At 52.4% G+C, this 15,584-nt stretch overlaps 1 protein-coding gene across 1 annotated transcript in view; it reads right to left on the bottom strand.

The window, feature by feature from the left end:
* SDC3 (syndecan 3) overlaps nt 1-15,584 on the bottom strand; it is a 45,213-nt gene that overhangs the window by 8,583 nt on the left and 21,046 nt on the right. Inside the window, exons 2-3 of the mRNA XM_066564979.1 lie at nt 1,964-2,081; nt 723-1,375 (exon numbers count right to left, since the gene is read on the bottom strand). Coding sequence (XP_066421076.1) covers nt 723-1,375; nt 1,964-2,081 — 771 coding nt within the window. The remainder of the gene's footprint in view (nt 1-722; nt 1,376-1,963; nt 2,082-15,584) is intronic.

Raw genomic sequence — 15,584 nt, 5'->3', positions numbered from 1 at the left:
GCCTCGGGCACAGAGCAGGATCCGGGACGAGCCAGGGTTCGGGACGAGCCGGGAGCTGTCTGGGGCGGGGGTGGGAGCCCTCTCCATGTCCCGCTGCCCCGGGGCCAGCGCACGGCTCAGCGCTTCCCACGAGCGAGCGGCCGCGTTTGTGACAGGGATTAATTGAAGGTCAGCGAGAGCCCCGAGCGCTCCGAGCACGCATTTGCAGGCGGAAAAGAGTGAGTAGTTTAGACAAATCACTCCACCTTTCAGTCAAAGCGGCTGCAAAGGGCCCCTGAGGGGCTCTGAATGCGAGATGGAGCTGAAATTCCTGCTCAGGACACCCGATGGGCTGGAAATGCACCATCAAGCGGTAATTGAGGAGAGTTTGGGACTCCCGGCGAGGGGCAGGAGCTGGGACATGACACCAAAGCCCGAGGACAGTCGCCGTGTCCCCGTGGGATGTGGCACCGCTGCCCTCCTGCCTGGGGAAGCCGCTCTGCAGAGGGCAGAGCGGGGTCACCGGGGTGGGTGGCACATCCCGGGTGCCCCAGGAGCCTGAACCCCTGCCCGGGCTGAGCTCCCCCTTCACCTCCTTCAGCTCTGGAAGAGCCCAGCCTGCCTCCACCTCCCTCAGAGCAAGTGCCAAGGATGGACGGACACCAAAGGCCTCCCGTGGCCACCACTTGGCTTCCAGGGAGCCCAGGAGCCCCGAGCAGGTGAAAAGGGCTCTGGCCTCCTACCTGGGAGGCCTCTGTGGGCAGCAGCGTGGTGGCCGTGGGTGGCAAAGCCGTGCTTTTCTCGGGGAGCTCTGCAGTCCTCGAGGTGCTGGGCTTTGGCAGGGCCCTGGGCTTGGCCGTGCTGGTGGGGACAAGGCGCGACGTGGCCACCTCTGTTGGCGTGCTGGTTTCGGGGACGGGCGTGGTGGGGGTCTCCAGGGTGGTGGCCCGGGTGGTGGCTGCCTTGGTGGCCAAGGGGGGCAGGAACCTCCGGATGGTGGTGGGCTTGGCTGTGGCCACGGTGGTGCTGCTTGTGGTGGTGGTGGCCTCCGTGGTGGTGGTGGTGGTGGTGGTGGTGGCCGTGGTGGTGGTGGTGGCCATGGTGGTAGTGGTGGTGGTGGTGGCCGTGGCGGTTGGGAGCTCGCTGGCCGTGGTGCTGCTGGTGGTGGTGGTGGCTTTCCAGCTGGGCACCACCGGTGCTTCTGTGGTCCTGGGGATGAGGAAGGCACTGGTGGCCTGCCCGGGGGTGGTGTCCTGGGGGGTGGGGAACGGCTCCAGGGGCGTAGCCACGGGCTGGGCAGCGGTGACGGGCAGCGCGGCCGCCGTGGTGGGCAGGGTCACCAGCGTGTCCGTGGTCAGGCTCACGGCCGTGTCCAGCCCCGGCTCCGGCTCGAAATCTGAAACGGGGACAAGAGGGAGGAGTGAAGCTGCTGCTGATGCATTTCCCTGGCATCACCCCCAAAATCCGAGAGCACGGATGGTTCCAGGCTCGGTAGAAACCAAGGGCTGTGCCCGTGTGGTGGCCAAAGCCCTTTTTGGGGTCTGTGGAGGGGCCAGTCCTGCCCAGTAGGGCCAGAGGCTGAACTGGAACATGGAGGCACTGGAGCCCAACTTTCGGGACAGCTCCTATTGCTCTTGTCTCACAGGACAACTCCAGTGATGGATAAAGGGCAATTCCCTCCCTCACATCCCCTCTCCAGCCTTCCAACCTCACAGTCAGCCAGACACCCTTCTCCAGAGCCCCCCAACCCCACAGCTGGCCAAGGACCTTCCCAGGAACTCCTCATTCCCACAGCTGGCCAAAGACCTTCCCAGGAACTCCCCAACTCCACAGCCAGACAAGGACCTTCTCAGGAACTCCTCATTCCCACAGCCAGTTCCTTCCTGGGAACTCCCCAACCATCCAGGGACCAAGCTGGCCAAGAACCCTTCCCAGGAATCCCAGGAACCCCCCAGCCATCCAGGGAGCATTCCCAGTTACTCACAGCCCGAGCCAGAGCCGGAGTAGATGTCGTCCAGCTCATCCTCTCCAAAGGGGTCGTCGTCCCCGGAGCCCTCCAGGTCCACGGGCCGCTCGTAGTTCTCATTGCGCCAGCGCTGAGCCTGTGACCAGAGGGACACGTGAGTGGCTCCAGCCCCACCCAGGTGACACCCCAGCCACCCCCCATGGGAGGGGGCATGGGACAAGCCAGAACAAGGCAGCAGCAGCACAAACAGCCTCCAGCTGAACCACCCAGAATTGCAGCGTTTTCCCCCAAAACAACTCAGAGTGAGCTCACACTGACTCCAGCATTTCCCATGGACAAAAAGGCCTTTTTTAGGGGGAAACCCAGCAATTCATTTTGGAAGCTGTAAGAAAAATGCTTGGCTTGGTTCTCCAGCTGGCTGCTGTTCAGTCTCGATGATTTCCCTGTGAGTCCTGGCTCCGGTGTGACAGCAACACCTCATCAGCTGCCACAGCTTGGGAAGCCTCCAGAGGAAACAACACCAGACTTCAAATATTCCCCTGCCTCCCAGAGCTGCGAAAACACGGGGAGCCCTCGCTAGCAGCGCTCTTAAACATCTTGTTTTGCAGATCAAAGTGTCTCCTGTCGGCGTTGCACGGAAACGCTTTGACACCTCATTACAAGGCAAACAAGGCGGCTTTGATCTGCGAGATCGCATCGGATGTTTCAAGATGTAACAAGCCAGGTTCGAGCTTCAGTTTCAAATCAAGGCCTTGAAGGGTCCCTGTCTCTCTCGGAGCATTTTACCTCCCGAAAACAGCTCGAGGTTTCTTTGTTTTCGCTGTAGCTTGGAGCTTGAACAGTCAGACAGAGAAATTTGGGACCTGACTCGCGTTTTGTCCCCAAACATCCCTTCTCCCACCAGGAGGGAGAATCCAGCAGCTCAGGAAGGGCAGAGGGAGTTGAGCTTTTAAGGGTCTGAGCTGTGTCTGGCTGGATCTGTTCCAGCTCTCCCCAGCAGCCACTGGATGTATCCTGCCAGTCCCCAGCACCCCATGTGCTTCCCAAACCTCTGGGAATATTCAGCCTTTGCCCCCCAGCTGTGCCATCCTGGATTCCAACACCCTCTCACCAGCAGCTCACTGGAATTTGTGATCCAGCAGAACAAATCCTCAGGGATTTGGGAATTGCACAGCCCAAAAATATGAGACAGGTCACCAGAACTGATGGGAAAGCATGGAAAAATGCCAAGGATTGAGGGTACAGGAAGAAACACTGGGAATCCCTCTCATTTGTCTTTTGATGTTTTTACCCCAGAAGGATCAAGGCTGCCCAAGAAATGAGGAGAGCCTGGCGCTCCCCAGCCCATCCCCATTCCCGAGGGTGGGATTTTCCCTGCATGACCCGCAAAGCCTCTCCCTGATGGGAGCCACATGGCCCTGCTCCCTTTGTTCCTCCTGAAATTGGAACCAGATGAGGCTGTTCCAGACTCTTGGCTCTGGGCTTGGAGCAGGAAATGGAAACAAAAATCCCAGCTTGGCTCAGCAACTCCCATCTGTCCAACAGCCATCTGTGCATCCATGCATCCACCTATCCCTCCATCCATCCATCCATCCATCCATCCATCCATCCATCCATCCATCCATCATCCATCCATCCATCATCAATCCATCCATCCATCCATCCATCCATCCATCCATCCATCCATCCATCATCCATCATCCATCCCTCCATCCATCCATCCATCCATCCATCCATCCATCCATCCATCCATCCATCCATCCATCCATCCCTCCCTCCATCCATCCATCCATCCATCCATCCATCCATCCATCCATCCATCCATCCATCCATCCATCCATCATCCATCCATCCATCCATCCATCCATCCATCCATCCATCCATCCATCCATCCATTCCCCATCCATCCATCCATCCATCCATCCATCCATCCATCCATCCATCCATCCATCCATCCACCCACCTTACCCTAAACCTGAACAAGCCCCAGCCAGGACCAGCACAAACCCCACAGCAGCCCCATAGGCAGGACCAGACCCGGGTGGACCCCACCAGCAGCACAGCCCCAGCCAAGCTCCACAAAGGCCTAAAGACTTGGGAACAATCTCCAGGTGTTCTGGTGCACAGGGACATTTGGGACACTGGGATGTTGCTCCTGAAGAAGCCCCCTCCCCACTCCATTCCCAAGGTGGTGACGTCACCCCCTCCCAGCTGCAACCCCGACAGTTTGAGGTCAGGCTCATGCCATAAATCTTGGGAGCAGTCGGGGTTTATTTGGATTTAGTGCTGCTGGGATCGTTACTGTTCTGTGTGCCCTGGGCTGTGCCTGGCTCCCCCTTCCCGGGAATGAGGGGCTGCTCCTGGGGCTGCTCCCCTGGGAATGAGGGGCTGCTCCCCTTGGGAATAAGGGCCTGCTCCCCTGGGAATGAGGGGCTGCTCCCCTTGGGAATAAGGGCCTGCTCCCCTGGGAATGAGGGGCTGCTCCCCTTGGGAATAAGGGCCTGCTCCCCCCAGGAGTGAGGGGCTGCTCCCCTTGGGAACAAGGGGCTGCCCCCGGGGCTGCTTCCCCCAGGAATAAGGGGCTGCTCCTCCAGGGACGAGGGGCTTCTCCTCCTGGTAACAAGAGGCTGCTCCCCCTGTCTGACTGGGATGGAGGGAAGGGAAGGCAGAGTTTGCCAGCCCAGGAAACCACAAATCACTCAGGACAGCAGCTCCCACCTCCCGACCTGGGGCTGCCTCCCCATCCATCACAGGCCCCATTCCCAGTCCATCACAGCCCCCTCCCAATCCTTCCCAGCCCCCATTCCTAATCCATCTCAGCCCCCATTCCCAATCCATCCCAGCTCCCATTCCCAATCCATCTCAGCCCCCAAGCCAAGCCTCAGCTGCCTGGATTTGTCCCAAAAGAGAAACTTCCTCCAGACTTTATCCCTGCCCCAGGGTGCTCCATGGGGTCAGACCACGGCTGGAGGGACCCTTGGATGTGCCAGATCCATCCTGCAGCCCCTGATTCCCTGGGATGGTGGCAGGGACTGTCCCCACCCTGTGGCAGGAAGGGATGGAGTTGCTGCTCCAGAGAAAAAACCTTCTCCAGGGCATGGATCCCATGCCAGCCGAGGGCTGGGGGTGCCACACCAGACATGTCCCCATCTCTATCAGTCCCCTGCCATGGCTGGGACAAGGGACAGGCTCACAGCATTCCAGGTGCCCCCAGCAGCCCTCTCCAGGTGCTCAACCCAAAGCCGGGCCAGGCAGAGATTTCCTTGGGGCAGGGAGGAAATCCCAGTGCGCTGCTGGCCCTGGCTGTGCTCCCCGTGTCACCCCCTGCCCTGGTGGCACCAGGATGCCATTTATTAGCCAGCTCCAGCCAAGGGCCAGCAGCTCCATCCCTGCAATCCCAACTGCCCAGCTGACAGCTCTTGGCAGGGGTTCCTTCCCCAGCTCAGCGCTGCCTCATTAGGGAAATTAAACCCGGGATCGGGATCACGGCAGAGCTGCTGGAGGCGGCGGGATGAGGCTGCCCTGGGGGGATGCATCACTTCTGGACAAGGAATGGGAAGGTTTCTGTGCGCCCAGGGAGGAGCTGGCTGTGCCCAGGACTGTCCTGCAGCCAGGGAACTGCTCCTGTCACATCCCTGTGTCCCGTGAGCCGTCACTGGGGGCCAGGACCCGGCTCTGGCATCGCCCAGACCCCAAACAACGGCCCCGTTCCCGCTCCCCCAGGGTCCCCAAAGGTCACAGCTCTGCTGCTATAAAAACAAGCCCTGATGAAGAGCAGACTCCAGGGCAGGGCCAGAAAGTCACGTTTCACTGAAAGCTCCCTCATTGTGCTCTGAATGACCCCAAATACAGGCCAGACACAAAGGGCTCGGATCTCAGCACTAACATGGGCACTACATCGAGCCAGGATAAGAAACACATCCCCACCCCATCCCAGAGGATCCTTTTCCACCTGAAAGGGGGGATAGGCAGGTGATGATTCCCACCCAGACACTCCCTGCCCCCTTCCATGCTTGGCAGGGAGCGGCAGCCAAGGGACAAGGGACAGGCTCACAGCATTCCCCAGCAGCACAAACCCCACCCAAACCCCACACAGAGCCTTGGGAAGCCAGGGAGGGCTCGGAGCCCTTGGCCTGGCAGCATCTGAGCTGAGCAGGGGGACAGGGAGGCTGCAGCCCCTCTCCATTGTCTGTGCCACCACCCCACATGGACAGTGTCACCCCTCCCTCTCCTCTCCCCTTGGCAGCCTGGTGACACCATTTTACAGGTGAGAAATGTAAATCTGGGCTAAAGGGTCTCACTCAGCCCCTCCAGGGGCAGATCTCCAGAGGATTTGGGGGCTTAAAAAATGCAGAGCACAGAAGGGACCCTCCTGTCACCTTCAGGGTACCAAGATGGTCCTGCAGAACCCTCTGCAGCTCTGACACATCCTGGAGGACAGTGAGTGCCTGGTTTGGAGTTTCTTAAATTCCTTGTACATCCCTTCTTCCCCAGGCAGGGAGGGTCAGGGAATTTTATCATTTAGGGCATTTTCCACTCCATGGAAGGGCTTTTGCAGAAACAGAGGATTTGGGGGCTTAAAAGAGGTGGAAACCACAGCACAGAAGGGTCCTGTCCCCTCCATGTGTGGCACAAGGATGTTCCTACAGACACCTCTTCATCTATGAACACATCCCAGGGGACAGGGAGCACCTGGTTTGGAGCTTCCTAAATTCCCTGTACATCCCTCCTTCCCTGGGCAGGCTGTTTTATTATTTAGGGCTTTTCCACTGCATGGGATTTAAACTCCCTAAACCTGCCCCAAAACAGATCCCAAAGCAGCTGCCATGGTAAAAGCTCTCAGAGCCGAGTGTTTGGCCTCGGGGGGAGGGAAACCTGGGCAATCAATCCATCTCCAAGCACCGGGAGAGGCCGGGAACCTCCCTGGGATGCTCTCGGGCCCTGCTGTGCCACTCGCCATCGCCACGGCAACGGTCGCCATGGCAACGCCTCCTCCATGGCGACGCATCCCGCCGGAGCCATGGGTGGTGTCCAGCAGCCCGACCCAGGGATGGAGGCTCCTTCCCGCGTGGGGGCATGAAATGGGGTCATGGGGTGGGGTAAGGGGGGAGCAGGGGGAGAGGAGGCACCTCCAGCTCCTGGGGGAGCTCTCCCAACGGGGAGAATCCTGATTTAATTCCGTGGATTCTGGGGAAGGTGGGAGCAGCAGCCCCAGCTCCCGCAGCCCTGACTGGGAGGGATCTGCTGCAGGTGGGAGGTGACAGGGACACCCCAGCCCGGGGGTGTTCCCAGCCCTCCCGGCTGCAGGCAGAACCTCAGGAGTTCCTTCCTTGAGGGAATCAGAAAGGAAATCAGGATCTGGCTCTGGAATGTTCCTGAGGAGCTGGGAGCCAGGTTTGGGTTGTGCCTGGAGCTCTGGCTGAGGGGACAAGTCCAGGTGGCCAAGTCCCTTCCTGGCCAGGTTCCCTGGCAGCATCCACAAGCAGCTCCAGAGTGGTGAATCCCAGGAAAACATGGAATTCCAAGGAGCCCAGTCCAGGTCCAGCCTGGGCATCCTGAGGAGCCCACCCATCCCACAGCCCCTGGGACCACAAGTGGTTGGAGATGAGGAGGCTCCTGCTGTGAGAAGACCTGGAAGGGAGAGCTGGGGATGGAAGGGATTTTATTCCATGATAGGAATCCCTGTGTCCATCCAGCAGCCTCTGGAATAGCTGGGATGTGTGTTGGGGCCAAGGCAGGAAGAGGGGAGCAGCCAGGTCCACATCCCAAAGGGGAAAGAGGGAAAGGAAGATGGAATAAGGGTGAAAGCACCTGGAGAACAGGACAGGGCTGTGCAGGTGACACAAGGATCCATTTCCCATCCCACAGATCCCCATCCCTTGGTGCCATGTCCAGGTTCTCATCCCTGTATCCCATTCCTGCCCATCCCACTTCCAAAATGAACAGCAAAACCAAAAACCCAAAATCTCTGTGCTTGTTTGGATTCCAGCCCCAGAGAAGCTCTGGGAATCCCCAATCCATAGAAGTCTAGGAATCCCAGATCCAGACACAGCTCTGGGAAGCCCAAACCTGGAGAAGCTCTGGAAATCCCAAATCCAGAGAAACTCTGGGAATCCCAAATCCAGAGAAGCTCTGGGAATCCCAAACCTGGAGAAGCTCTGGGAATCCCAAATCCAGAGAAACTCTGGGAATCCCAAATCCAGAGAAGCTCTGGGAATCCCAAACCTGGAGAAGCTCTGGGAATCCCAAATCCAGAGAAACTCTGGGAACCCCAAACCTGGAGAAGCTTTGGGAATCCCAAATCCAGAGAAACTGTGGGAACCCCAAACCTGGAGAAGCTTTGGGAATCCCAAATCCAGAGAAGATCTGGGAAGCCCAGATATAAAAGAGCCCCGGGAATCCCAAATCCAGAGGAGCTCTGGGAAGCCCAAATCCCATTCCAGCAGCTCTGAGTGCCATGGGGGCACTGGGACAGGACAAGGTGGAAGGAGATTGGCCCTGCCAGGACGGAGCCAATGGATCAGCAGCACCCCAGGCTGTTCTTCCCAGGGAAATGACAGATCTGAGGACTTTGGAAAGCTTGGAATGGCACAGCCAGGGCAGGAATCAGTCAGGAGCAGGAAGATTCTTTCTCCAGGAAAATGCTTCTACACTGAGAATATATCACGGGGCAAATGTTGATTCTTTGAATATTTTCTATGGGATATTTTCAATTAATCAGCCCTCAAAAGTCCTTTTCTGGTGTTTTATACTGAAAACCTCAATAACTCATCCTAGCAAGCGATTTAGGGATACTATAAACAGCTGGAATAATACGAGCTCCACAAAAAGCTGGAATGAAAACATCGTTCCTGAAGTTTAAAAAACTCCATGATTCTTTTCCCACTCCAAAAAATCGCTGAATTTCCACTCCCTGATCCAAGGCTGGGAGCTAAAAATAAACCTGTTGGAAAGCTGCTCTGGGCGGGAACCTGGGAAAAGACCACCATGGGATTGGGGACCACCATGGGATTGGGGACCACCACGGGATTGGGGACCACCAGAGCTGCTTGGGATGGAGATCCCCAAGGCAGAGCCCAGGAGGATGGGCTGGAATTTGGGATGCAGGATGTTGGAAAAGCAGTGTGGGTGCCCATCCCAGTGGAGATTCCACTCCCAAGATGTGACATGAGCTCAGCCAGCACCAGCCCCTTGTTTTGTGTCCCTTCATTGTTCCTCAGATTAATTAAAACCCCAGTTAAGAGCTCCCCAAAGCCCAGCGTATTTGGATTTAATTGGCCACTCATTTTCTACAAGGAAAATAATCATTAATGTTGATGGAGGAGCTGCAATTATCCCGGATTTGTATGGATTCTCCACTGCCAATGAAAGGAGCCAGGCACATCCCAAAAATGGACATGGATGCTCCCGAGTTTCATCATCCCTCAGGGAAAACCAGCTCCACCCATTCCTGCCCAGCTCCATCCATTCCTGCCTCTTCTCCATCCATTCCTGTCCCATTCCTGCCCCTGTTCCATCCATTCCTGTTCCTGTTCCATCCATTCCTGCCCTATATTCCTGCCCCTCCTCCATGTCTGCTCCTGTTCTATCCATCCCTCCCCCTGTTCCATCCTTTCCTGCCCCAGCTCCATCCATTCCTGCCCCAGCTCCATCCATTCCATTCCTTGTTCCATCCATTCCTGCCCCATTCCATCCATCTCTGCCCCTGTTCCACCCATTCCTGCCTCTTCTCCATCCATTCCTGCTTCTCCATCCTTTCCGGCCCCTGTTCCATCCATTCCTGCTCAGTTCCATCTATTCCTGCCCCTGTTCCGTTCCATTCCATTCCATCCCATTCCATTCCATTCCATTCCATTCCATGCCATTCCATTCCATTCCATTCCTGCCCCTGTTCCATCCATCCCTGCCCCTGTTCCCTCCATTCCTTCCTTCCCGGCTCTCCCAGCCTCCATCCCAGCTGGAATTCCCCTCCTCCTCATTAGGGAATTGTTTTAATTTGCTCTGCTCCATAATCCTATTGCAGCTTAACGTGCACAACTGTCCTGGGCTTTTCTCACCTCCACCAAGGCTCATTCCAGAGCTCCCTCAGCTTCCCAAAGAGCTCCAAAATAGGAATTTCTTTATGTCTGTCCATTTATTTCCTTCTCGGAGTGCTTGGCACAGGGATGGGCACTGCCTGTTAAACCCTGATGCTTCAGGGTGTTCTGGTTCCATTTAGGGATTCCCTCATTCCCTGTTTGCCTTCCAGATCCTCCAGGAGCCGAGGGGATCCACTGCTGTGCTCCCTACCCAAGGAGAGGGAGTTTGGCCAAGAAAAATGGGTTTTCATGGGGTTTTTTAATTGAAATTTTTGAAATTCAGAGCACTGAGGGAGAGCACACGTGCCCAGGGGGAAAGAAGAAATCACTGCATGCCTCAGTTTACCTGCCTGCAAAAAGCTGCAAATGATCCAGGAACAGGGAGCGGCTCCTGTCCCATTCCAGGGGTGCTGGGGACACTTTTCAATAGGGACATCCACGTCCCATCCACGTTTCCCTGCTTTCCCTTCCCCCAGATATTCCTGGGATTGGATATGCACCTGCTTCCTTTTTGTGATGATTTTTTTATTATTTTCCCTTTATTTTTAATGTTCATTTTCCATTCCAGGAAAACAAAAAATTATCACTTTTCAGTTTTAGACTCCAGAACCTCTTGGTACTTCCCATCAAGGAGACAGAGAAAAAAAAGTTCATTCCCAGCCCTCCTGAGTGGGAAGAAAACCTCAGAAATTTGCACCTGAAAACCTCAAAACCAGAAACCAAAAAACCCCAAAATTCCAGAGCTTTTCAGCAACACCTGACGAACTCCGTAGGAAGATTTGCACACTCAGAAAAAGAAAAAATAAATATTTTCCCATAAAAAGGAACCTGAGAAGGATGAGCTGTGGGGAAGCACTTGCTGGGGAGCAGCCTCCTGTCTCCTAATTAATCCCAAAATTATCCCTGAGAGGATTTTGGTGACCTGAATAAATTATTCCCATTTTCAGGACATTTTCATTCACTGCCCCCTGCCCATTGCCCAGCACAGGAAGGTGAAAAATCAACATTTTGATATTTTTCTGCATCCCCAAGGCACAGCTGATCCCCGGGGGTGGATCCCTGGAATTCCAGGCTCCCAAATCCAGCAGCACAGGCCCTGCTGGGATCCGGGAGGGGTTTGGTGACAGCTGCAGCTCCCGGGAGCACCCAAATCTCCCAGCAGATGGTTGGGCTGATTACAGAGCCAGGGTCACTCCGGGGCGCTTCCGAGGGACAGGAAATATTCCCTCTCCCAGCCTCGCATCACGAAGGGGCTTTTTTCCCCTTTTCCACCACTTTTTGCCCATTTTCAGCCACTTTTTCTGATGGCTCCGTTATTTTTCCACCACATTTTGCCCATTTTCAGCCACTTTTTGTCCATTTTCCACCATTTTTGCCCCTTTCCACCATTTTTGCCCCTTTCAACCATTTTTGCCCCTTTCCACCATTTTTCCTATTTCCACCATTTTTCCTATTTCCCACCACTTTTTGTCATTTCCCACCTCTTTTTGCCCATTTTCCACCGCTTTTTCACCTTTCCACCATTTTTGCCCCTTTCCACCATTTTTGCCCCTTTCCACCATTTTTCCTATTTCCCACCACTTTTTGTCATTTCCCACCTCTTTTTGCCCATTTTCCACCGCTTTTTCACCTTTCCACCATTTTTGTCCATTTTCCACCATTTTTGCCCCTTTCCACCATTTTTGCCCCTTTCCACCATTTTTCCTATTTCCCACCACTTTTTGTCATTTCCCACCTCTTTTTGCTCATTTTCCACTGTTTTTTCACCTTTCCACCATTTTTGCCCCTTTCAACCAGTTTTGCCCCCTTTCCACCATATGTTACCATTTTCCACCATTTTTGCCCCTTTTCTGTCACTTTTTGCCCCTTTCCACCACTTTTTTCCTCATTTCCACCACTTTTTGCCCCTTTCCCGCCATTTTTGCCCCTTTCCCGCCATTTTTCCTATTTCCCACCACTTTTTGCCCATTTTTCACAATTTTTACCCATTTTTCACCACTTTTTCACCTTTCCACCATTTTTGCCCCTTTCAACCATTTTTTTCCTATTTTCCCCCACTTTTTGCCCATTTTTCACTATTTTCACCCCTTTTCCACCACTTTTTTTCCCTTTTCCACCATTTTTGCCCATTTTCCACCCTTTTTGCCAACAGGATCCCATTTTTTCCCTCCAACAGCTGAGAAAACACCAACACCCAGGAGCTCCATGGAAAAATCCTCTCCAGGCTCAGTTTTCCCTTCCAACCCCAGCAGCAGGAAAAATGGGGAGGGAAACATTGGGAAGGAGCTTCTTTTTGCCCATTTCAACCAATGTTTGCCCCTTTTCTACCATTTTTTCCCGTTTTCCACCATTTTTCCCATTTTTCATCACTTTTTCACCTTTGCTCCAATGTCTGCCCCTTTTCCACCATTTTTCATCCTTTCTGTCACTTTTTACCCCTTATTTCCACCACTATTTTCCTTCCATTTCCACCAATTTTTCCCTCATTTCCCACCACTTTTTGCCCTTTCCCCACCATTTTTCCCATTTTCCATCACTTTTTGCTTCTTTCCCACAACTTTTTGCCAACAGGATCCCATTTTTTCCCTCCAACAGCCGAGGAAACACCAACACCCAGGAGCTCCTTGGAAAAATCCTCTCCAGGCTCAGTTTTCCCTTCCAACCCCAGCAGCAGGAAAAAGGGGAAGGAAAACATTGGGAAGGAGCTTCTTTTTTCAACCAATGTTTCTCCATTTTAAACATTTTTTCCCTTTTCCCGCCACTTTTTGCCCCTTTTCCACCATTTTTGCCCATTTTTCGTCACTTTTTGCCCATCTTCCACCACTTTTTGCCCCTTTCCCACTTTTTTTGCCCCTTTCCACCATTTTTGTCGATTTCCACGACTTTTTTCCCATTTTCCACTACTTTTTGCCCCTTTTCCACCATTTTCCTCCCATTTCCACCATTTTTTCCCATTTTCCACCATTTTTGCCAACAGAATTCTGTTTTGTCCATCCAACAGCCGATGAAATACCCGCACCCAGGAGTTCCATGGAAAAATCCTCTTTCCAGGCTCAGTTTTCCCTTCCCACCCCACAGCAGGAAAAGGGGAGGAAATCTCAGCTCGGGGCTGGTTTGGACAGTGCTGCCCTTGTTCTCCCCTGAGCGGGGGAAACCCAACCCCGCTCCCTCCCTCCTTGCAATTCCCGCTTTCTCCACGTCCCAGCAGCACAAAATTCCTCTAATCCACATTTCCAGCTGCAAAATCCACCCTGCAAAGATGCTCAGGAGCTGGTTGGTGTTTCGCACTCCCCCCAGAACTCAAATTAAGGGAAAAAAATGGAATTTTCTCTTTCTGCTCAGTGCTCAAAGAGCCCTAAACTCAGATTTATCTGCCCTGAGCTGGAATTGTTCAGCTGGAAATGGAATCAACCCTCCTTTAGTGGCCTCACCTCACCTTCAGCACAAAAACTGGGGGTAAATGCAAATGAAAATGAAATTTAAAAACAAATCAAAACCAAGAAATAAATAAACAAACAAAAAGCCAAACAAAACAAAAAACCTTCCACAAAACAAAAAAAACCAAAAACACAAAAAAACCAAAACAATTTTAAAAATCCCCAAAAGCCCTAAAAAAACCTAAAAGAAAACCACCAAAATAAACCAAAAAGCAAAATCAACAAAAATAACTCAAGAATTAAAAAAAAATCACAAAACACACACACACAAAAAAAAACCCCAACAAAAATCCACTAAAAAACCCTAGAAAAAGAACATCCACATTTTCATTCATATTTTTCCATCCTTTTCCTTTTTTTGGTCTTAAATTTAATTCAGGGGAAGTGAGGCTCTCTTGCCCATTTCCCACCACTTTCCCCCCTTTTTCCACCACTTCCCCCCTCCTTTTCCACCAATTTTTGTCCCTTTCCACCACTTTTTTCCCCTTTTCTACCACTTTTTCCCCCTTTCCACATTTTCCATTATTTTGTGCCCCTTTTCCACCACTTTTTTCATATTTTCCACCACTTTTTGCCTCCTTTCCACAACTTTTCCCCCTTTCCCATGACCTTCCCCCCTTTTCCACAACTCTTCCCCCCTTTTCCACCATTTTTTTCCACCAGGAGCCTGTTTTTTCTGTTATTTTTGTCATTCCCGAGGGATCCCTCTCAGGTTTCCAGCTGAAGGGAAAAGTCTGGAATCAGCTGAGCCCTGACCTGAGCCTGGTCCAGCTCCGGTTTCCGATCCCGGCCCTGCTGGGCTCAGTTTACCCAGAAAATAAAAGAGCTGAAGCTCCCAACCCCAGAAAAGGGGGAAGAACAATCCCACACCACAATCCCGCTGTTCCTGATGGGGAATGGGGGATTTGGGGGATTTTGGGAAGCGTTTCCAGGTTTTCTGTGGGATGGTGGCGGTGCCGGAAGGATTTGATCAAATATTTATGGAGCTCTCAGAGTTTGCTGCTGCCAGGGGTTTAAAATAACCAAACAACCAAAAAACAACCCACAAAAACAAAAACAAAAAAAAAACCAAATAAACAAAACAAATAAAACAACAAAAAAACAAATAAAAACAAACAAAACCCAAACCAAACCTGTGGGAAATGAATTTGTAAAAAATTCTCAAAGGCTGACAGAAGGCTCTCATGCATCTCTATGCAAGCATTGAGATAAGAAGTGGTGACTTGAAAATGCCATGGAATAAGGTATTCAGGTAAAAAATAAAATAAAAACAAAAAAATTTAAAAATAAAATAAAATTTTAAAAATAAAATAAAATTTTAAAAATAAAATTTTTTCAAAGCACTTCTCAATTACTTCATATCTAAATCAAAAAACCCCATAATCCAATACAAACCAAAACAAAGCAAAAAACCAAACTCACCAAAAACCACCAAAAAACCCACCAAAACCAAAATAAAACCACAAAAAACACTCCCCACAAAATCAAAACATCAAAAAACCTACAAGAAACACAAAAAAGAAATCCCAAAAAGTTAATTCTTATTCCACCACTGCTGTGTTTGTCCAGTTTATCCCCCAAAACCCCCACAAAAAAAAAAACCCACAAACACCACACAAATTGAAACCCACAAAAAAAAAATCCCACAAAAAAATAACCCACAAACAAAAAAAAAAAAAAAATCCTACAAGAAAACCCCTGAATCTCTCGCAGGGCAGTGGAGCTGGAGGAGCTGCTCCCACCCCTCCTTCCCAAGGGTAATTCCATGGATGTTGGTTTCCTCAGCTTTTCCAAATTCCATCACATTTTAACAATTCTTCACAAACCCGTTTCCCACAATGGATCCGGGGGGGCAGTGGTGTTCCCACACCTGGCAGAGAGGGGAAGAGCGGGAAACGCCTTCAGGTGTCAGCCCCAAAGCTCTGGGGATCATCCCAGGATCCATCTGGGATCCATCCTCAATCCAACTCAGGATCCATCCCAAGATCCTCCCCAGGATCCATCCCAGGATCCATCCCAAGATCCTCCCCAGGATCCATCCCGGGATCCATCCCAGGATCCATCCCAGGATCCTCCCCAGGATCCATCCCTATTCCCAGGATCCATCTCAGGATCTCTCCCAGC

Source organism: Molothrus aeneus, chromosome 23 (assembly GCF_037042795.1).
Source record: "Molothrus aeneus isolate 106 chromosome 23, BPBGC_Maene_1.0, whole genome shotgun sequence".
Classification (NCBI taxonomy): Eukaryota; Metazoa; Chordata; class Aves; order Passeriformes; family Icteridae; genus Molothrus; species Molothrus aeneus.
The sequence above is the reverse complement of the archived record's forward strand: the minus strand, read 5'-3'. Positions and strand labels throughout refer to the sequence as shown.